The sequence below is a fragment of the Humulus lupulus genome, chromosome 2 (assembly GCF_963169125.1).
Source record: "Humulus lupulus chromosome 2, drHumLupu1.1, whole genome shotgun sequence".
In the NCBI taxonomy this organism is placed as follows: Eukaryota; Viridiplantae; Streptophyta; class Magnoliopsida; order Rosales; family Cannabaceae; genus Humulus; species Humulus lupulus.
Genome location: NC_084794.1, coordinates 166,111,839 through 166,134,768, shown reverse-complemented (window position 1 = coordinate 166,134,768; position 22,930 = coordinate 166,111,839). Strand labels below are relative to the sequence as shown.

The following is a 22,930-nucleotide window of genomic DNA, read 5'->3' as shown; positions in this document are numbered from 1 at the left end:
TATATATATATTTACTGTCACAACGCAAACATAGCTTTTATTATTATTATCATTTAAAAAAAACAACACAAACAAATTCCAAGATGAGAATGTTAAAAACCAGCAAATCAAAAATCTAGGAAAAAGAAGAAACTAACACATGCATCGCTAGGAGGATGATCCATTTATTGGTTCCCGAGAAATATCAGAAGAAGACAAAATATTCATTCATTGAAAGAAAGCCTAGTTTTTTGATAGAATAACAGTAGGCCCAATCACTAATTGCCTATTTCTCTAAATTAAATTCATTTTCTCAGACGAACTCAAATCTTTGCAATGGCGGCTTGCACTGTGAATGTGCTCAGGTGACTGGCTCCAGCGACTCTGCTTCATCGACGTGCTGCGTGGTGCTCAGGTGACTTTCTCCGACTTGTTTATAACTTATTGTTCTTATGGTTTTTGTGTGATTTTGATATTGATTTATCGATTGATCATGGGGGAAATTAGGCAAAATCATCGATTGATTGATGATTTGATATCGATTGAATAAAATGGATTTTTTTAGATTTTATTCAAGATGCTTTTGTCTTCATGCTATAGATATATGAAGTTATATAAATGCTATATAACATAATATATGAAGAATGAAGTTATATATACATATATATTATGATTCTTCATTTTACAAACAAGATCTTGCTATAATTGAAGTAAAGTTTCCTGATGGTCTATCTATCTATGTCCATATAATGAGGCAGTGATGGTTTTGCAAAGGCATAGCACAACCTAGCTGCTGCCATAGCTTATGCTTTATGATTTTTTATCATAATGTTAAGATGAAATATTGTAGCTAGTATTTTTCGAGATTTGTTCTAATTGTCTCCATAATTGTGTGTGCTTTCTTGTTAATGGATAGCTTTGGAAGAAGGCTATGCTCATCTATTTGAAGAGAAGTGTATATGAGAAGTATATAGAATATTACTACCTCTTTATATAAGTTTCAGGTATGACTCTTCAATTTGTATTGTGTAGTTATTGAACATATTTCCTTTAGTCTTTTTGACAGTTAATTTCTTACCAAAGTCGTTGTTTCCTTGCTGCTTCATGACCATTTTTTTCCAATTTAATAATTGTTGTTTTCAATACCATTATATAATTGGGTATTCATGTAAGTTAGGATCTGGGATCTGTTGCATATTTGGCTTTGGATGATTAGTGTCCTGTCTTAAACTGAGACTTCTATCATTGTTGTTTCTGTTCACTTTTTTTTTTCTTTACTTAGTCAAGAAAGACTGTAAGACTTGTTCAATATTTTGAAGTCACATAAAGTTCACAAATTATGTATGTAGCTTTCTTGTTATTGCTAATTATTGAATTTTGTTTATTTGTCTACTTGTTGTATTCCTTTTACTTTTAATATTTTAAAATTTTAATATTGAATTCTCATTACGTCTCATAATTGACTGGACTTTTGACATCAGTTTTCTTAAATTTTTTGAACAAATTGGTAAGTAGTAGGTTATAGAGCTTCTGTGATTATTTCCGGAAACATATTGTTGGGGTTAGAGCAAATGATACCAAGCTTTGTTTTGTGAATACTTTGTTTAGTCAAAATGAGCTTAAACTTTGAATATATATAGGTTTATTATAAATTTAATATTGAGTATTGAATTTCAAGTGCCCCTAGTGACCTTTGTGCCTTGACTAAAATGCATGAGCTTCCGTATATTTATAAATAAATAAATAAAAAATTGTCATTTTCTTGAACGACATCAGCGTTATCATGGTCTCTTGTCTGTGACATCCTCAGCTAGCCTTGCAAAGATAGGCCTTACTGTCTTTTTAATAGGATGCATTCCTATCTGGTTTTGAATTCTGAAGTGGTTTAAATGAGTAGATAGACCTGAGACAAAATTTACCAACTTTTTGCCATGCCATTTCTGTAGTTTATTAAAATTTGACGCTTTCCGTATTTCCTTGAATATTTTGCATCTAATATGGCTATGTTCTTATGCTGAGCACTAAGAGAAGTCGATGTGACTTATGCTAACCATTTACTAGCTCTGTCACTAAACATTTACTAGCCCTTACACTTTTTTTTAGTTGTTACACTTGGGGTTCGAACCCCAACCCAACACACACACACCCTTGCAAAAATTAATCGTGAAAAACTTAGAAACAAACATACGAGGATAAGGTTTAGTTCACTTTAACTATGTTGTTCAAACTTGCAGAAAGTCTTGATCCCAGTTTTGCAAGAGACAGGTAGGTTACACAAGGCAATCTCATCTGATGTTGGATGATTTCATTAAGGTACTTTCCAATTTACTGTATAATCTTAATCTGTCATTGGTGAGAACAAAATTCTTGGGTATAATTGAGGTCGGGATTGTGACCTATGAGTATTTGTAAACATTTTTGTAACATTTCTATTTATAGTGAAAGATATGCAGCAACTCGTCGTGAATGTAGTCATAATTTGGTGAACCACGTGAATTGTATGTCTTATTATTCCGCATATATTTTGCTCTTGCTAATCTATTTACAAGAAAATTAAGTTGCTAATTTCTTATCATAAATACGAGGAACCCAATCCCAACGACCAACTTTTAAGTAACTTAATATTCTGACCCAATGTATGTTCATTTCAACAACATTTTAAAAGAAAAAGCTCTTCTTTTTTCTTTTCTACTTGCATTGCCATTCAAAGTTAAAAAATTGAGACAAATGCAAATATTGGGTATGAACCTGTATATGTAATTGAGTTGGTTGGATTCTTGAATACTTGAATTGGATCAAATAGAGGAGTACTATACTAGTATACATATGTATGCAGCAAAAATAATGTATGTTGTGGAATATCAAACTTGGATTTTTCTTTCATGGTTTCTTGTTTGTTTGCCTTCTTTGTACCTTAGTAGTTAGAAGTATAAAGCTTGCAGCTATGGAAAAGATTGTAAACAGAAGCTTGTTACTCATAATCCCATTCTTTTTCTTGAGATTGCTTTAAGATATATCCATTTTCTCTGCAGTTCTAATTGAAGTCAAGAAAAACCCAGAAATGGTTATGGAAAATATACACAACAATGCTAAGTATGATTCATGCAGAACCACAGAAGTAGAATGGAAGTCTCCTTTATAATTATGAATTACAAGCTAATCCCTGATTGTTTTGGTTCTTTGTCCCTTGTTGCTTATATAGTGTGGAATTTATGTTGAATAATTTTTTTTTCAACTATACTAAATGTAGAGATTAAAGTAGTTCATTTGAATCATAATCCTTATGTTGTCTACCTCTTTGATTGTTAAGATGCTTCACATTTTCTTATATGTTCTTACTGCAAATTTATCAGATTGAAAATGAATACGGAAATATTGAAGGGAAGTTTGGGCAGAAAGGAAAGGACTATGTTAAGTGGGCAGCAAAGATGGCTTTAAGCCTTGGTGCTGGGGTTCCATGGGTGATGTACAGGCAAACTGATGCTCCGGATGAAGTTGTAAGGTCTTAGCCAATGCTTTAAATTTTCTGAACTTATATATTATGGCTGTAAGAATGTATAGGGACAGGCGAAACTTTCAGAGTAGTGGCAGTTAAATTTTATCAAGTGTGGTATCTTAATATGCTGTTTTTCATAAATTACTTTCTTCATTTACAGATAGATGCATGCAATGGATACTACTATGACGGTTATAGGCCAAATTCTTATAACAAACCCACGCTTTGGACTGAAAATTGGGATGGATGGTAAGCTAATATCTTATAAAATGTCATTATTATTTTTTCCTTTTATGGCTGTTAAAACTGTGTGACACCCCTTCTTGTATCCCTACTTCCTTACATGGAATTTAGCACTTACCTTTCCCGATCACTAAGATACAAGTTCCAAGCCAATGTTTTAATTTCTTTCTGAATCTTTTTCATAGTTTTCTTATCAGTTTTAATGGTACATTATATATAAGTTATTGTTATCATCATTATTATTATTATTATTAATTTTTATGTGAAACAAATTTGTATTAATAATAGATGATATGCTGTGTATTACTGTAGACAGCCTCTAAAAGACTGCTTCAATCTAAAACATCCAGTAAGACGTAAAACATAAAAACTATCACAAAAAATAACTCATTACAACCACAAATACCAATGACCGAGAAGCATTGAGAACGATTATGCCTTAAAATGCTTACAATTGAAAATCCATACAGCCAACCAAGGCTTAACTTTTTCCCAGATAACTCCCGTGTCCTCTTCTTCTTCATTGAAAATTTTATTTGTTTCTAATCATATACTGCCTAATGGTACTCTTTATAGGAGTTCCAAGTACATATGACATTTTATTGTCACTTGTTATCTTATATTTATATGGTGCATCTAATCTATGATACATAATTATGGTGCATTCTTGGAGAAAGACGGAGCAGGGTTTAGAGGGCAAGTTAAACTTACTGGATTTCAAAATGGGGATATAGACCTCTCAAAGTCTTTATGGACCTACCAGGTGTGTTCAATTTCAAGGTTTCATTTCCTTTGTGTTGGCTGTGAAAGTAAAAGTTGTTGGCTCCCTTTAATATATTTTTGTTTTCTCCCTTTTGCATGATTTGCAAGTCAGTTAAATGGTGTTGCACCTAAATTCACTTTTTATCCAGGAAGATAATGGTATCTAGTAGACATCTCTCAATAAAAGTCGATGTTTTGTTTCAAAAAAGACGAAAAAAAATTGTATTTGAATTTTTTAGGAAAAAATTCTAGACACCCTTTAATAAGTTATCATTATTTGATATATTTAAGGTTGGGATTTAAAAGTGGATTTCGTAATGTTTAACATGGTTCTAGGTTGGGCTCAAGGGAGAATTCTTGAAGATATATGTTGCAGAAGAAAATGAAAAGGCAGGGTGGATTGATTTAACTCCAGATGCTGATCCATCGATATTAACAATTTGATGGCACCGCCTCCACCACCTCCAACAGACCAAGCTTCAGATGCAAATTTAAGAGAGTCGCCATCTATTTCAGTTCGGGAGTCACAAGATGATTCTTAGTTTATTTACATTAATTTACTAAGGAATGAACTTTATGAAGTTTTTTTTATTTTGGTAAGGGTAACCTTAAAATAATAACTTTATGACTTATTTTAGTATTGAACATTATAAAGAATTTTAGCATTAAACATTTTATTATTGAATGTTTTTTTTTCTAGTTTATTTCTAATATAGAAAATTTACAAATAACTGTTATTATCTTTTACCTATACATAACCATTAAATTTGAACAAAATATAAATTGTGTAACAAACCAATAAAATAATGCTATGTGGGCTAATAAAATGATACCACGTAGGATGCCACATATGATGCCACGTAGGATGCCACATATGATGCCATGTCATCAGACACGTAAAACTACAAAAATCATGTCAGTATACACGTAGGATTCCATGTCATCAAACACATCATCTGATGACTCATCAATTGATTTATAACTTAGTGGGGTCCACTGATTCTTTTACCTACCAGTGTTAATAAGTGTAGGTAAAGACTCTTTCCCCACTAACTTTTACCTACCAATCTCTACCAATTCAATATTGGTAGGTAAACTATATTACCCACCATTAGGCTAGTTTTACCTACACTTACAATTGGTAGGTAAAGACCTCATTTTCTTGTAGTGTTAGATGCAATAACTTTTCTAAAAAGTTTAGGGATGAAATCCAATCACATCCAGGATACAAATCCGCTTCAATCTCCTCAAATAACTCATCATAATACTAACTCTCACCAGGTTCCCTTTCTACTTCTTCAGTTGTCGGTAAAAGGAAGTCTTCCACAGCGTGAATCATCTCATCGTCTTCATTCTCATCAACCACCTCATCAGCAACAATTTCTTCCACCTCACCATGAAAAATCCACTTATCATAAGCTTGATGAAAACCTCTATCGAATACGTGTGCCCGAACAATATCCAAAGATTCAAATATATTATTATTGCACTCACATACGAGCACCTAATTCTTCCATCAGAATCTTTATGTTCTGATGCCATCCTCAAAAAAGCTTCCAGACCATTCCAATATTCTTGACAACCACGATTTCTCAATGTTGTCCAAGTCTTGTCAATCGTCATCTAAAGTGTTATAAGAGTGTGTGAGTTTTAGTAATGTGAATAGGAATGGATAACAAAAGAAATTTGTTATCATTTTTGAAATCTTATGCAATATTATAATATTTTATGCTATTTTATGATGATTTATTAGATAATGTTATTTATAAACAAATTTATTATTTATTCTTAATTTTTTAAACTTTTATTAAATATAATTATCAATTTCTATATTCAACTAATTTATAACTATTTGGTATTAGATAATATTATTCAATAAACAAATTAAATTAAATTATTTAATTAGATAATGTTATATCAAACTTTTATTATTTAATTAATTAAATTAATAAAAAAATTAAAAAAATAAATTATTATTTATTTAATTCTTTATTCATAATTTTTTAATTTGTAATAATAATAATAATAATAATAATTTTACAAATTAATTATTATTCAACTTTGAGAATAATTTATTTTTTTAATAATTAGATAAATTTTATAAATATTTTTCATTAATTATTTTATTAATAATATTTTAAACTTATCATTTTTGTGCCGATATCCATGTAATTGATGGTTATAGTCAACAACCATCAATTACAAGCATACCGGGACAAAGAAAATAAATTAAATTATAATTAACTACTAATTAATTTTTTCTTATACTTTTACGAATTATAATAATAATAATTTTACAAATTAATTATTGTTCTATTTTTGTGAAACATGTTCAATGCAAGAGAAAAAAAAAAGTGGGGACTCATTGACTCGTGACATGATAGCACTAATTGGAAATATGTTTCATAGACAAGCAGCCAAAGCAATAAAATGTGGTCACAAATAAAAAATTATATCTAATAATAGAGATTTTTTCCACCTACCTTTATGTTCTTTCTGGATTGAGAATATTATGTTCCTTAACCCAAATTTTGTCTTACAACCCTGCATCAGTATAATAATAATAAATAACAAAATTAAAGTGTCACTTAACTATCTATAGTAGATAATAACCCTCTAAAAATAAAGAAGCTTGGTATAGTCTCTAAAATTTATTTCAAACACAGTGCAACAGGGCGTGTTTCGAAACATAGAACATTTCACAAATTAACTAAAAAAAATTCTCTAAATAAATAACATTAAACATTTGCTATAAACTCCCATTTTACCCATTTGGTTTGAATAATAATAATAATAAACATGTTCAGTAAATAAAAAGGACAGCCAAAACAACAAAATAACTTCAAAAGATAAACATTTTATAATTAGTTTCATTATTGAAATTTATCAACAACAAAATCAATAAAACAAAATAACATTGTGGATTATTACATACATTTATATATATATATAAATATATATATATATACCTTGTAGCAACATTTTAAAATTCCTCTGCTTTTTAAAAATTCATATATACGGTGCAATTTCAAAATATATTGGAATTTTTTTATCAATAATAGAGAAAAACCAATGTATTTAAAAATAAATACTTTGCTCACCTCAGGAAGAGCCACCAGATTGCTCAACTCAAGAAGATGCCGACTGTTAAACCCAAAAAAAAAAGAACAAAAAATATAATTGTTTATCAAGAAATAAAACAAGAACTGGAATCCACAAAACCAAACGAAAAAAGAAAAGAAATAAAAAGAATTCATATATATATAACTTGTGCAATAATTTCTCGTCGAAGAGAAGAGAAGAACCTGTGCAATAATGGAAGCTTACCTTCGGAGAAGAGAAGAGACGCGGAGAAGAAAGGGGTTGTGCCAATTTTTAACCTCTTCATAAGTATTAGCAGTGGGTCCCGCTGCTATTATTAGTTCTCGTCGCTAATAATGTTATTAGCGGCGAGTAGTCCGCCGCTAATAATGGTAATTACCCGCCTCAAATAATATTAGGGGCAAATAGTCCGCTTCTAATAAATGTGATTATCCGCCGCTAATAAAACTTAAAAAAAAATTTCTAAACTTTTTATTACATATACTAGCAGCGGATGGTAAGTCCGCCACTAATATATAATTTTTATTGTTTTTAAAATACTCATACATTATTAGCGGTGGACCCTTAGTCCGCTGCTAATAATCTATACAACAGCGGCGGACTGAGCCCGCTAATACCACGCTGCAAATACGTGTAATTATTATAGTGTATTCTTTTTTTTTTTAAATAGATTGAAAGAAGAAAGAGTGAAACACACCATTTCACTTAAAGCTTAAGAAAAATTATAGGCGAAAAGAAAACATACGTAGAATTCAAAGAAGCAGAATCAATGGTTGTCGCTCCTTTTAGAATGCAAAATTACTTAAATGAATGCGAGAAATGTAGATTTAAATGTAGTGATGCGGCCAATAAGAATAAGTTCTTCTAACATGTTCCTTTATATATTTGCATATAAATATCTGTTTCTTTGAATTTATTTAATGTTTACTGATACTTTATTGAATTCTTGAGAGAATCCATTCTGACTTAGCTTCAGAGGTTCTTCTTGTAGGTTCTCTTCAAAGTTTATATCAAGAACACATTTAATGGTTGATTTAGTCAACTAAATGTATGACCAATGACATAATCAATTAATTATAACTAAGTTACTACTTTCTAAATTAGTAAATACGTTGTTAGGTAAAATTTACACCATAACAAGATGTAGCAATTATATTTTTATGGTGATATTATGTTACGAATTTCACACTTGTCACAAATTGTACCAAGTAGAAAGTTTCGTTTTAAGTTTCTGATGTCTAAGTTAATGAGCAAAGGCTGGCCTAGACGGGTGGATTAGGCTTGTGCATAGGGCACCAAATAAAAATGCCCCATATTTTGAAAAATATAATTTTTTTTTAATACAAAAAAGTGCTAATTAAAATTTTATAAAAATACTATTTTATATATAAATATAATAAAAATACAGAAATTTTCCTCGGACCCCGCTGATAATGTGGCTACAACATTACAACAGAACATACTCTGAATAAGAATAAGAGTACATATAGAAAATGAGATGTTAGGGGAACTTAGCCATTCAGATTATACTAGTGGACGTGTACTCTAGCGTGCTGATCAAATGATGTAATGTATGTATAGTTTGGTGGGTGTTTGCCGGTGTAGGATTAGCTTCCGCGCCTCGTTCGTTTCTCACGCGACTTTGCATATAGACATGGCCGATTAATGGTTGTCGCATCTGCACTCCATCTCCATGGATATGATAATAATTTAATTATATTAGCATTAGGGGTGGCAATTCGTGTTATCGTGTCATAATCGTGTCGACACGATTATGACACGATTAGAGTAAACCCGTACACGACATGATTATTATTCGTGTCAGAAATCCAAACTCGTACACGACACGATTATCTTAGCAGATCACACGTGTCGACACGATAACACGTTTAATAAATTTGTCATTTGACACAAATTTAAAACTGACACGATTAATACACAATTAAATATGTAATGACACGACACGAAATTAACACGAAATTGACACGATTAACATAATATAAATAAATTAAAATGTTTATATAATCTTAAATGTGTCTTAAGCGTGTCATTTTCGGGTTAAGCGGGTTGACCCGAAAATGACACGTTAAATAAACGTGTTAAACGTGTCAACACGATTATGACACGAAAATTAAATGTGTCACCCAAACCCATTTATTTCGTGTCGTTTTCGAGTCGTGTCATCGTGTCGTATCGAAAATTGTCAGCCCTAATTAGCATCTGTCGTCGGTCTAGGTGTACGTACACTGGTTTATCGGGTCTCTCGTCACTACCATTTAAGAATGTGTGCTTTGTTTGGGCTGGACTTGGCCTCACCCGGAGGCATGTAAAGCTTAGTGTCACGGGCTGACATTTTGACAGCGGAAATGCCCGTGTGGCACCTTGACTCCTTTGAGCCAAGGTCAGCCTTCCAACCATTCGAATAACAATGGGCACATTTTTTTTTGCGCGACCGTGTGTCTCTGCACACTTCCGTCTCTCGAACAACTCTCGCTGAGTCATGCTCTCAAGCATCTATGAGTGCAACCATGCATCAAGGCTATCTAGCCTAGACACTCACACTGTCCATAGGTTCTCACTATGGCAAGGCAAATCCCAACATCAATGCTCACCCAGACATTCGCAAGTCAAGGTAGCATGTGTGGCTAAGAGCCAACACTAAGCTGACGTGCCAACACCTCCCATCATGTCCCATTCGATACTATCCGATTAGTTCACGTCACAGACCAAGGACTGCCATACGTCCATGGTCCAATCCTCAAGGCACCATACCATCATGCATGTTGGCAGGCCCTCGATACTGGCTGCCAAACTAGTAGCATACACTGGACCTCTGTCCTACTCAAGCATAGTGCACCCTCCAATGCTTGCATGCTAACAAGTCCCACGAATGACTTCACGTGCCATCTCGTGTCGAGATTCGTGGCCATGGCGCACCACGACATCTCTCGAAGGTTTGGGCCACGTTCCATGCAAGCGGCATCCCGGCAAGCCAAGGGAACCGTACCCTTAAACCTCTGGCAGCATACTTCGACGCACTACCGGGGCGGCCCGGTAATGTCCATGAGTACTCCTACTCATGGAGACATATGAGTCCCCTCGTGGTCCTCATATGCCCGCCCTACTAGTCCTCCCAACTAGTAGTAGCTCACTTGACGCACCTGCGCCAGGGGGTGGTGGAGAGCTGACACCAGGTGCTCCCCCTACAAAGAGCCTTCTGAGCTTTTAGCCTTCTACCAGGAACATATATGATTTTCGCTTGGGAGACATATTTGGCTTCCAGCTCGCCAATTCTCCGAATCTCCCAAATCTAATCATGTCATTGCGTTCATTGACCCTTCAATACGGAACCTACCAAATCCCGTCCATTTCCGGGCAATATTGAAGATATTTACGAAAATGCCACTGCCGTACAAACTAAGCATCAGCATGCTCACCAGCCTGCACCCTCGCATGCGCATCTGACCGAGCGCCATCCTAGCTTGTAACATGTCATCAAGGCCGGCATGTTACACTTAGCACATTCTTCTTGGGTTCAGCCCAGAGCCTCTTCTAAACGATTTGGGCCGTTCTTAAGTGTTCCAGCTTTTGTGGTCAACAATTTATAGAACTGAAGAATAATATTATATATATATTTATATAATTTTTTTAGGGGATATATATTATATAATATGATTCTTCACGTGATATAACGTTTAGGATTCGTTTCATTATATAAATATATATATGTGACAATAGCTAGATTAGTTTATAGTACTATAAATTATAGAATATAGAGAGATAGAGGATTTGAATGCGAGGTAGACAATACGGTCAGCGACTATGGTAAAAAGGACGATGTCAGCTTCTCTCCACAGCCTTCTTTTTAACAAAGGCATCCTCATGATGTGAAAGCTCAGTCACCATATCCCACGACCATTACTTTCTTTTCCTAATTCTTTCCTTTTTGCCTCTTTTTCAACTGCCTATATTTAATCCACCACTCCTCACAAGCCTATATGTACATCTAATTCATTCCCCACCCTTTGCAAGCTTAGCAATATATATATATATATATATATATGTATGCATATATATATATATATATATGTATGCATGTGTAATGTAATATCTATATCAACGCAAACACACCTAAATATATGTATATATTTAAGCTTTCTTTGTGACACGTAATAAATGATATTAGTTTCATTAAAAATAAAAGGAATAATAATTGTGTTTCTCCTAATAATAATAATAGGCGTATACGATACGAGACCTACTGTGTATTTTTATTTTCATATGTAATCATTTGTGTATTTATATATTTAAATATATTTTTTTTTTAGCAAAGCCACATGAAAAGAAGGGTATTTATTGAAGAAAAACATAGCATGTTTTCTGTTTTTCGTTTTTAAAATGGTGTTTTAAAAAATGAGAGCAGAAAACAGTTTTTATAGTTTTCAAAAAACAATAGATATTTGATTAATTTTTTTTTAAAATAATTTTTTAGTCTTATTTTTTTAAGAAAATCTTAAATAAAAAATTAATAAATATATTTACAAAGAGAAAAATATTTTAAAAATTTGTAATAAATAATGAGATAAAAAAAATGTGAAAGAAAAAGTGATAAAAAATAAAAAGGGAGAAAGTAAGAAGAAAAATTTTGAAGAAGAAAAATTGAAAAAGAGAAATTGATGCAAGAAAAAAATAAGACAGAAAGTAATGAGAGTAAAAATGGCGAGATAGAAAAAATGAGAAGAGATAAAATGATGAGAGTGAAAATAATGATATAGGAAGTGATGAGAGAGAAAATAAGAAAATCAAAAGTGATGAGAAAGAAAGTGATGTTAGAGAAAGTAAGGAGATAAAAAGTAAGGAGAGATAAATTAATGAGAGAGAAAGTGATGTGAGATAACAATAATTAAAAATGTTATGTGAAAAAAAAAATTGACAAAAAAACAATTTGAGAACAACTAAAAACAATTTTTTGTTGTTCTCAAAATTTTCTATTTTTTGTAACTTTGTTTTTAAAAATTGTTTTCTGAAAACAATGTCAAACACCCCCTACTTATTTTTAGAAAACAGCTTTTAGGTTTTAAAAAGAAAAAAATTAGTTAATGAATCAAACACCCTCTTAAATTTTGCTTGCTAACCCACAATGCAAATTCTTATAACATTTTTTAATGGGAAAATAAGAATTTCATTAAATAGTTAATATGGAATGAAGATCAAATATTCACATAAAATGTTCGAAGAGCAAATACAAATCTCACAATGAGAAAAATGATAAAGGCTAACAAAGCTGTTACAAGATAAGATCGACGACTAGAGGCATAACATCTAAGAAGATAAACTAATTTAAACCCCACACTCTCTGAAAGATAAGACAATTTAAATTGATAGTCTACGCCAAATCTTGAATCCTGAACCCTGGTACCAAAGCATCACAAACCCCTTGACCAAACTAATTGTAACGCCCTGGATAGCCAAGACCGTTACACTGTGTACTTATAAAGGTGCAAGACTTGCTAATCAAGTCATTGTTTTAAAAACGTGTCTTTAAACATGTAAGAGCTAGGGTTAAAAAGGGTTTTGGTCTCAAAAGACTCATTTCATATAATTAAACTGTTACATACACGGGATCCCAAAAGAAACAGAGTTAAAAGTTAATTTATAGACTCCCAAAAACACAAAAACAAAAGGTTAGCCATACTAAGGCAAAATAGACAATTTCTGGGTCTCGCGTCCCTGTCTAAACCTCAACCGTGGCGGCTGAGCAACTGGCTGTGTACATTTCGCTCGCAGAGCTCTCCAATCAAGGCTGATCAAGCTTACCCTTGCCTTTACCTGCACCACGTAGCACCCGTGAGCCAAGGCCCAGCAAGAAAACATCATATACAACACAATCAATGATACCAGACAGTTAATTCATTAAGCATGAACTCTCATAAAATAATCCACAATAGACATTCAGCACATATATTCAGATCTAAGATGCAATCAATCACTTATATCACTCATATCACATAATATTTAGGGCCGACAACTTAGGCAGCACCCTCTGTTTATCCCACTGACTCCGGCCCGCTTAAACCGAGCTCAGTGAATAATAAGTTGTCATCGGCTACCAGTGGCCGAGCTGCGCCCTGTGCGCTAGTGTAACCCTTGGCACCCTTAGGCCGTTGGTTCACCAAATATCTTGCATGGCATAATACCATCATTTCAAGCATTTACAATAGGGAACCCTTAGTCCCGCCACATATATTCAACCAGGTGCAGTTTTCTTACCTTTAGTCTTTACGGTTATTGATTATGAATGACACTCATCAAGCACGATCCATTCCTGAGCCTAAACTTTTATCACTTAGTCACAACCAAGGTATAGGGTTCCATTAATATTCAAATATAGGTTTCCGGTTACAAAACTTACTCCCGGGAATCCGAATTCCACCAAGCACGGTGGTGAAACCAATCCCGAGCATACTAGACCACATTTCCATGCCTAAAATCCCCAAAAGTTCAAGTACACAACTAAGGGCTGCGGCCCTTGGAGCTTAGCCGCGGCCCTAGCCTCAAAACAGAACCAAGGACCACCCTGGGCAAAGACACGCGCCGTGGCCCTTGCTTTGGGCGCCGTGGCGCCCACCCCTGGCCGATCCTCCTTGGCTTTTCTTCATCCTAGGGCCGCAGCGCTCTAGAACAGAGCTGCGGCCCTTCCCTTCAAGCCCAGAAAACCCACAATTTCAAAGCTCAAAACCTCAGCCAAAACCACCCCTAAGCTCCCTACTTCAACAGCCAACATTACCAAAGCTTATAGACCAACTTAAGCCACACAATTCAATAGAAAATCAACCCAAAACTCATAGAAATCCCACTCTCAATCACTGAAACTTTAGGAGTAAAACCACTCATTTTAACTAGTCAAAACTGAAACCCAAATCATTAATTCATGGAGTAAAGCTTACCTTATTAGCAGAACCCTTCCTCTATCCAAAATCCAGCTGACTCCCAAGTTTCCCAGCTCAATTCCACCCTAACCATCAATTGAATAATAACCTCAATAATCAGCTGAAACTTAAGGTTAAACCTCATAAAATACATGTTTTAAACCCTTATCTTAGCCTTGATTTAGTTCTTGAGTAGGTCTTGAACTAAGCCTCAAGAATTCAGCTTAATCTCCCAATGATTTTCCCAGATTTTCTCTGTTTTCTTGTGTGGTTTTTCCCCAAGTTCCTTTCCTTTGTTTTCCTAGAGAGGGAGAAGATAAGAGCTGAAGGAGAGAGTTTAAGTCGGTTTATTTTCTTCTAAGGGTTTCCTAAACTTTGTATTATTCGTTAAGTTAATCCCAAGGCTCGGGGTGCCGGAACCGTCCCCGAGGGCAAAATGGTAAAATCCACCAATATTCCCGCTTAGACTTCCTAACCTTAAATATATCTCCATATATTTATTTTCATAACCCGATAGTCTAAATAGCTACCCAATACCTGAAACACCCCTGACTTATCCAAAGTCAACTGTTAAGCCCTGTTGTGACTTTTCCCCACTAACTAGCCCTAGGATCGCCTCGAGTCGTGCTCTGCGAACCTACCCACATAATAATGTGGTTCTCACATTTATCACAAATGTATATCATGTTATCATCTATTATCATGCAAACATTATTAATCATATAATTACACATTTAAATCACATTTAATCCAGTAATGCACTCCTTGCACACTAATCAAGGCCCTTAAGCCTCATTAGCGAATTTGGGGTCGTTACACTAATCCACTGCCTCCAAAGGCAATAAAGAACAACACCAATCCAAAAGCAAAAAGAATATTTGTAACACCCTCACTTATTTTAGTTAAAAACCATATTTGAGGTGTTACGTTTTAAAACTATATCATAATTTATTTCTGCAGAAGTCTGGACATTTTTTTTTTTTTTTTTTAAAAACTTGAAAACTTATTTCACATTATTTACATTAAACATAAAGTGTGTCTCAAACATATTATACATAAGTATTAAATAACCCAATTTATTTTCAAAACATAACTTCACACTTTATTACAAACATCTCACTGATAACTGAAATAACCCACAAAAAGGTCGATGTGTTCATATGTACAAATCAGGGTCAGGACCATGCTTCAGTTCTCCTCATATCATTCACATATTTCTTTCTCTACCTGCAACACAAGACAACTGTGAGCCTAAAGCTCAGTAAGCAAAGTAATGCATGCAATGCTAATGATTACCCAATATCAATGGACATATACAACTTCTTTTTAAATTTTGGGCCCCTTAATATTGTGCACACTGTTTGAATTGGTCAATGCCTGCAGGGCTTGTTACACATATAATACAAAATCCCATGGGTTCTCCTCCGGCTAGCCATCACCACAGTAGGGCACATTAAAAACCTTATTCCATCGTTGCCCCGTCAGGCTCAAGAGTTAAGGCGGCCACACACTGTGGTGTCAATACATATAACAATAACTCATATGGAGGAGAAATAAAAACGGAAATATGGCAAACAATATAATTGGTTCACTAAACCTAGCCCAAATTATTGGGCAGCCACTATAAGCCTACTATAGGCCTCCGTTTACACTTATTAACACTTTCATTTGCCTTTTCAAAACAGTGGCACTGAACTTAAAACTTCTTATTACAACTTTCTTTTATGTTGCACAAAACTTGCAAAGGCATCATATAATTAATCATCATAATATCATGCATGGTCTTATATCATATAATAATTTACCATATCACTATTATGCCATGCATACAAATTTATGATGACGTGTCACTGTATGTTAATACCACTTACTCACAAAATATTCATATAATGCATACTTTCACATAACACATAATTCTTGTGTTGCAGTTGAGTACTTTACTTACCTTTTGTCCACAATATATTTCACCGTGTAACAAGTGATGTCTTAGGTGTTGATATGCTTATCCTGACAATGGCATGGATTTCTCATCACAATGAAGGCAGTAAGACATTGAAATATCATTTAAAAATACCCATAAAACATCATATCAACTTTCATACCCAAAACATGCCTAAAACGCCTTAAACCACCTAGATCGAGCATTAGATTTATCTTAGACATTTGGGGAAATTTTGACAGAGTTTCCCCTTAATTTTAGCTATCCTCAAATATCAAAATCCACCAATAATCAACATCAATTAACCTTCCATAACCATATATCCCAAATACCAACATGATTCATCATAAAGTTATCATATACCGATTTTGATAAAATTCTTATCTCCTAGATCATCATCCAAATTAAATGAGTCTCCACATCTATTAAAACCTTTATAAACATATATACTCTCTTATAAACTCAATCAAATAACCAAAAATCATCTTGTACTCCAAGAACCCCAAAAACCTCATAAAACACAAAATTTCACTTACCGAGCAACTTTTCGGCGAAGACAATCTCTTCAAGCTTTTCTAAACCTCAAACCACTTGGAAACCCCAAGAAATATCTTAAAAAGGATAAAACACCATATATAAGCTTTCAGAAAAATTCAAAAACATAGTTTAACTTCCAAGTACAAGAACTTACCATAAAAAGGCTAGAACTAAGCTTAATCTACTTCTTTGGCTTTGATTTCACTTGGATCTCCTTAGAATTTCTTCAAACCAGCCAAGAAATGGTTTTTGGTTTTCTTTTCTCTCTGTTTTTCAGAATAATGGTCGTGCAAAGTGATAAGGTTGATGAAAATTCCTTATTTTCAATGATTTAGCCTTATTGTCAAAAGTTGACACCTTTCATCTCATCATTTCACCTTTTGACTTATGAAAACCTTATCACTTCAATAATTTCGACTTAATCATCTGCTAGGCCTATTATCCTTGTGTGTAAAACACTCACACCAAACCTTAGGTCCATATGACTCCATACCCAATAGTTATGCTTACCCGATCGAGCGTAGCGCACTTATGCTAAGCTCGTTTTGACTTTGCATCAATACCACTGATTATGTATACCTCCCATCAAGAATTGATCTAATGGTTCTAAAACCATTTTTACATCATCAATGAGACCTTAATCATACCTCGATTACATTTGGTAAATCCATAAATACTCAATTTTACACCGAAATACTAGTAATCAACATTGTACTATTTTTCACTACTTAACCTATTTTGCCTTCTATATCTCACTTTCATCACTTGATTCCATGCCTTGTCCATATTTTTCATACTTTCTTATATCTTGAGCACATCAAACACCCATAAAAGACAACTCAAATGCCACAAGGTTAATAATATTGAGCATACATATAGACATCACATACACAACTTTTATACTTATACATGAGAACACTTATAAGAATATGCATATGCTCAAATTATACATATTGTATGATATGTAATGCAATGCAATCATGTGATTATTGGCTATATATATCAAAATAATGTGGGTGCTACAATATTGCCCTCCTCCTCCAAAAGCCACCAACCCTCGTGAATCTCTGCCACAATCCATAGTAAAAGCAAAGAGCCTTTTTGCTAAGGCGCCACAATGGGTACAAGATGGGCGCATCTTTTTTGTTCTTGATGGTGAATTATAGGCCGGAGTAGGGTTGATTTGTGTGTTGCAAAAAGATGAGGGGTGTGGGATGGGACCAATTTTCTTTGGTGTTCCTCCTGGATTATCATAGAAAACACTTTTGGGAGAGATGGGAAAGGGTCGATTAAAAGGATTTGTGCCTGAACAACATGGAAAGATTCATTGAGGCCAGTAAGAAATTGAAGCACTTGTTCTTGATTAAGGAAATCTAAAGAATCAACAGAAGCAGCACACGTACATGGTGTTCCAGGTCTCAATTCATTAATTTCATTCCAGATAGCTTTGAGTTTAGTGAAATAGGCACTTGCAGAGTCATCTCCTTGATGAAGACTGATGAGGGATGTTCAGAGTTCAAAGATTCTTGGACCATTTCTGTAACGTCCTTCTAATCCAGAACCGTTACATTGTGTAATTAAAATAGTGCTAGACTTGCTAATCAAGTCCCTTGGTTCTAAACGTGAAACTAAGGTTAATGTCAAGGGTTAGGGTTAAAAAAATTGGTCAAAGGAAATGTTGACTTTTCATTTGAAAGTTTAATACATACATGGGATTCCAAAATGATACAACCAAATGTTTAAAATGATACATACAAGTCAAAAGTTACAACCAGTCGGCCTAAGCAGCAAAATAAAGGATGTAACCCTAGTTCCTCTGAGATATCATCGGTCGTGGTGGACGAGCAACCGCATATATACACGTCGCCACTGAAGCTCTCCAACTCATGGATGGTCTAGCTTTCCTTTCCTCTTACCTGGACCACATAGCACTGATTAGTGGTGAAAAATACACATTTATTAATTTTAATAGTCAAAATAAATTAAATTTTGATTAATATTTTTATGGAATTAATATGATTTATTTTATAAATGAAAATTTATAATTATGATTTAACTAATTATTATTTTGTAGGAATTAAAGTTGCATTTTGGCATAAAACCCACAAAATAAAAGTGGCATTTTTTAAAGGGAATTAGGCCCAAAATGAGCCCAAACAAGCCCAAGCCCAAGCTTCCCACCACCTGGACACGTGGCACGCCTCTATTGGCTACACTTGGTCAACACTTTCAGCCACCTTTCAACCCAATTTTTGTGGGTTTTGGGTATTGTACCTTTCCATTTTGAGCTCTTAAGCTCATATTTTGTGGTGTTTTAGAAAAAGGGCAAAATGATCATTCACTAAAATAGCTAGGTTAATATTAATAATAAGATTTGATTTTTCAAAATCATATTTTATTACTAATATTTCAAATTTATTTTGTAGACTCCATTTGTAATTTAATTTCTTTTTAGTCATTTTCTCCTTCTATAAATAGGGACTCTTCTTTCACATTTGGTATGTAATTTTTTGAGTAAAAAAACTATAGAAAAATTTATACTCACTTTCTTCTCATATTTTCTTCTTAGAATTTTGTGAGAATCATGAACATAATGGCCCAATCTTTCCTAGGAAGGTTAGGGATGATTCCATATGCTAGTGATGTTATTTTGCTACTTTGATTTACTGTGTTCTTAATATAATGTATTTGAGTTATTTATGTTCTTTCATCCTCATCTCTATTTTGTTATATTTATTTACTTGCACTAATAGTATATATGATTAGTCATGCTCTTTCTATGTGCTTTTAATTAGTAAAAGTAATATTGATACATAATTTTATGTCCATTCTTCTATTGCATTATTGCCCTTAGGTATTTTGTTATTTTTAGATTTTTCATAAGAATAACATTGTGCTCCTAAATTAAAAAACTTTATAACTCAAATGAACTTTTGTTATAAAAAAATATGGACTTTAATGTTAGATTTTCCAAGTAAATGTTTGGATGTGAACTATTTACTTGTGTATTTTTGTAAATCAAGTAACTAAGTAACCAAACAAGCATATGGTTGATTCTTAAAACCTTTCTATTTCTCAAACTCTTGATTACACCTTACTTTTATTTCACTTATCTCATTTTATCATTTCATCAAAAAGACAACACCAAAATCTCAAATCTCTTTTCATTTCCATTTTTATTAATTTCATGTTACTAACTTTTTGTGTTATTTTCTACTATTCTTTTGGTTTTAGGTTACCTCCTTGTAGATCGACTGCCCGATTTTACTACAACTACCGCTTAATGGTAGTCACATTTTGGGCATTAAACAGATTTTGGCGCCGTTGTCGGGGAGGTAGTTTTCAAAGGTTTAGTGAAATTTTTACCAAAATGTTAGTAACTTTATTTGTATTTTTGTTGGTATAAATATTGTGTAAGTATAGTTTTTTTTAATTTACTAATTTTTAGTTAATTTGAATATTATAAAAAAAACTAACTAAAAATCATAAAAACAAAAAAAAATAGTTATATATATTTTTCTCTACCTTTTCTTTTTTTTCTTTTCGGTAAAACAAAATATATATATATACATATTCATATATATACATATCTATATAAAAAAATATATAAAAACATGATAAAAATAAATATTTATATTTATATATATTTATTCTTATTCTTATTTTTATTCCATTTCCTTTTCCTTTCTTTTGGTTACAAAAAGAGAACCATATATATATAGTTATTTTTTCTTTATTTCATTTCTCTTTCTTAATTTCCTTTCTATTTTTTGTTTGTTTTAGTTTAATACATATTTGAACAAAACAAAAAAAGATTAAGCTTGTTATTTTATCTTCACTTTAATTCTTTTTTCTTTATTTTATTTTTGTGTTCTTTATTTTGTTGCTTAGTTTAGGCTTTTCTTTTTCTTTGCCTTAGTTTTCCTTAGAATTTAGGTTTAAAAAAAAGAACAACATAAAATTGCATAAAATTGTTCGTAAAATTTCAATCATAAAACGCTTAGTATTGAGAACAATTGTGTAATATTACAAATGGTAAAAACTGATATTGTTCTGTCTAGAAAGATTTGTTGTTAAATAAGGTTTGTGATAGCATTACCCTCCACACTTACCTTGGAACCTCGGGGAGTTCTGTCTAGGCAAGTGTGGGTCTAAAGCGGTACCTTGGCAACCTTCCCAATCGGCCTGGGAACATTTCGAGCATATACATTTGCACTGTTACATTTTTGAACTTATTACTATAAGAAAGCCAAGTTTGTTCTGTCAAAATAAGCAATTTCTCTCTGTTTAAAGGTTGTCTGGTCGAAAAGGTTTAACTTGTGATCTACCATACTTACTCAGTAACCTCGAGGAGTTCTAGTAAGACATTGGAGATCACCCAAAAAAACCTCCAAATCTACCTGGGAACAAGTTTAACAAAAGAAAAATCAAATAAAAAAATAAATAATAAATAAATAAAGACATAAAATAAATCTAATTCTGATTTTCGAGAGTAGATGAATCATCACGAAACTTCCAGTGACACTTCTTCTAATTCATCTGCCACTCCTTCCGGAACTCCTTCCACCAATCCTGCTTCTCCACAAACTTTAGTTGATAATAATCCATTTGCAATGGCTCGCAATGATGAAATCCAACCAAGAACTCTCAATCACTACCTCCATCTTACTCGCACTTTCACGCCTTCATGCATTATATTCCCTCCTAATATGCCTGCATTATACTTTAAATCTGGCATGATTCAACTCTTGCCCACATTTCACGGAATGGAAAACGAAAGCCCATACGTGCATATTAGAGAATTCGAGGAGGTAGTAGCCACGTTCTATAACCGAGCCAAAAATGCCAATTCTGTGCGACTGAAGTTCTTCCCTTTCTCCTTGAAAGACAAAGTCAAAAGCTAGTTATACTCTTTGAGACCTAGGTATATTGGAACATGGGAGGAGATGACCAAATATTTCTTTCTGAAGCACTTCCCCAGCCATAAGACCAATAGTCTAAAACGACAGATTTCCACATTTCCCCAAAAGGATAATGAAATGTTCTATCAAGTCTGGGAAATATTCAAAGATCTGTTAAATCAGTGCCCACACCATGGCTATGAGAACTGGCGTTTGGTCAATTACTTCTATGAAGGCCTCACGAGTCGTGAGCGCCAGTTTGTAGAAATGCTATGCAATGGTAAATTCCTCGAAAAAGAGCCAAACAATGCTCTTGAATATCTCGAAGAACCACAAAAAAATCTCACACTTGGACTGGTCCAAGTGCTACTGATAGCACCAACCAACACAAACCATCTGGGATCTATCAACTTTGAGAAGATGCTAGTGTTAAGGCCCAACTCGAAGCCTTGAAAAAGCATTTTGAGGTCTTAATGAGGAAAAATGGCCAAAAACTGCACATGATCGCTCAAGCGAAATCGCAAGAACCTTGCTTTGTATGTGGAGGGATGGAGCATTTAGCTAAGGACTACTTAGCTTTTAATGAAATGAGGGGGGGGGGGGGGGGGGGGGGGGTTTATGAGGAGCAATGCAATGCCTTAGGGGCATATAACAAGCCATTCTCCCATACGTACAACCCTGGTTGGAGAAACCACCCAAATTTTAGTTGGAGAGATTCCAATCAAGCTCAATCGTCTGGAGGCCAATGGAGAAATGAACAACAAGTTCAACCATCAAAGGCGTATTCTACACCTCAATATAATGATCATCCACAATGAAATTCTCTCGAGAATAACCTTCATGCATTCATAGAGGAACAATCCAAACTAAATCGTGAAATGATCGAAGAAATCAAGGAAATGAAATGTCAATTCTCAAAATTGACTGAATCCTTGGCCATTCCGGAAAAATGCAAACTTCCTTCCCAACCAAAATTCATTGTTCAAGGCCAACACATGGCCCAATCTTCAAATTATAATTATCAAAATGTCAAGGAAGCAAA

The 22,930-nt window shown here is 33.6% G+C and overlaps 1 protein-coding gene, 1 long non-coding RNA gene and 1 other non-coding gene across 5 annotated transcripts; 1 reads left to right on the top strand and 2 right to left on the bottom strand.

The window, feature by feature from the left end:
* The first annotated feature begins 307 nt into the window (after positions 1-307).
* LOC133818682 (beta-galactosidase 9-like) lies at positions 308-5,157 on the top strand. Of its 3 annotated transcripts, none has more exons than XR_009886033.1 (7): positions 308-394; positions 896-983; positions 2,214-2,292; positions 3,333-3,481; positions 3,636-3,724; positions 4,396-4,481; positions 4,817-5,157. XR_009886033.1 is itself a non-coding variant. In XM_062251706.1 (5 exons), coding segments are annotated over exons 1-4 (255 nt in total). In that variant the 5' UTR covers positions 1,920-2,271; the 3' UTR covers positions 4,397-4,481; positions 4,817-5,157. The 3 variants fall into 3 exon arrangements, 1 of the variants encoding a protein (XP_062107690.1); XR_009886034.1 differs by having other exon boundaries at positions 4,392-4,481; XM_062251706.1 differs by lacking the exons at positions 308-394; positions 896-983 and having other exon boundaries at positions 1,920-2,292; positions 3,333-3,476.
* Positions 5,158-15,567: 10,410 nt separating this feature from the next.
* LOC133816396 (uncharacterized) lies at positions 15,568-17,724 on the bottom strand. Its single transcript, XR_009885208.1, has 4 exons — positions 17,142-17,724; positions 16,987-17,061; positions 16,457-16,518; positions 15,568-15,738 (listed from the first exon to the last, which is right to left on the bottom strand). It is a non-coding gene; the product is annotated as an uncharacterized LOC133816396 (long non-coding RNA).
* A 4,257-nt stretch (positions 17,725-21,981) lies between these two features.
* Positions 21,982-22,088, bottom strand: LOC133820064 (small nucleolar RNA R71). The gene has a single exon (XR_009886498.1). It is a non-coding gene; the product is annotated as a small nucleolar RNA R71 (small nucleolar RNA).
* Between the last annotated feature and the right edge of the window lie 842 nt (positions 22,089-22,930).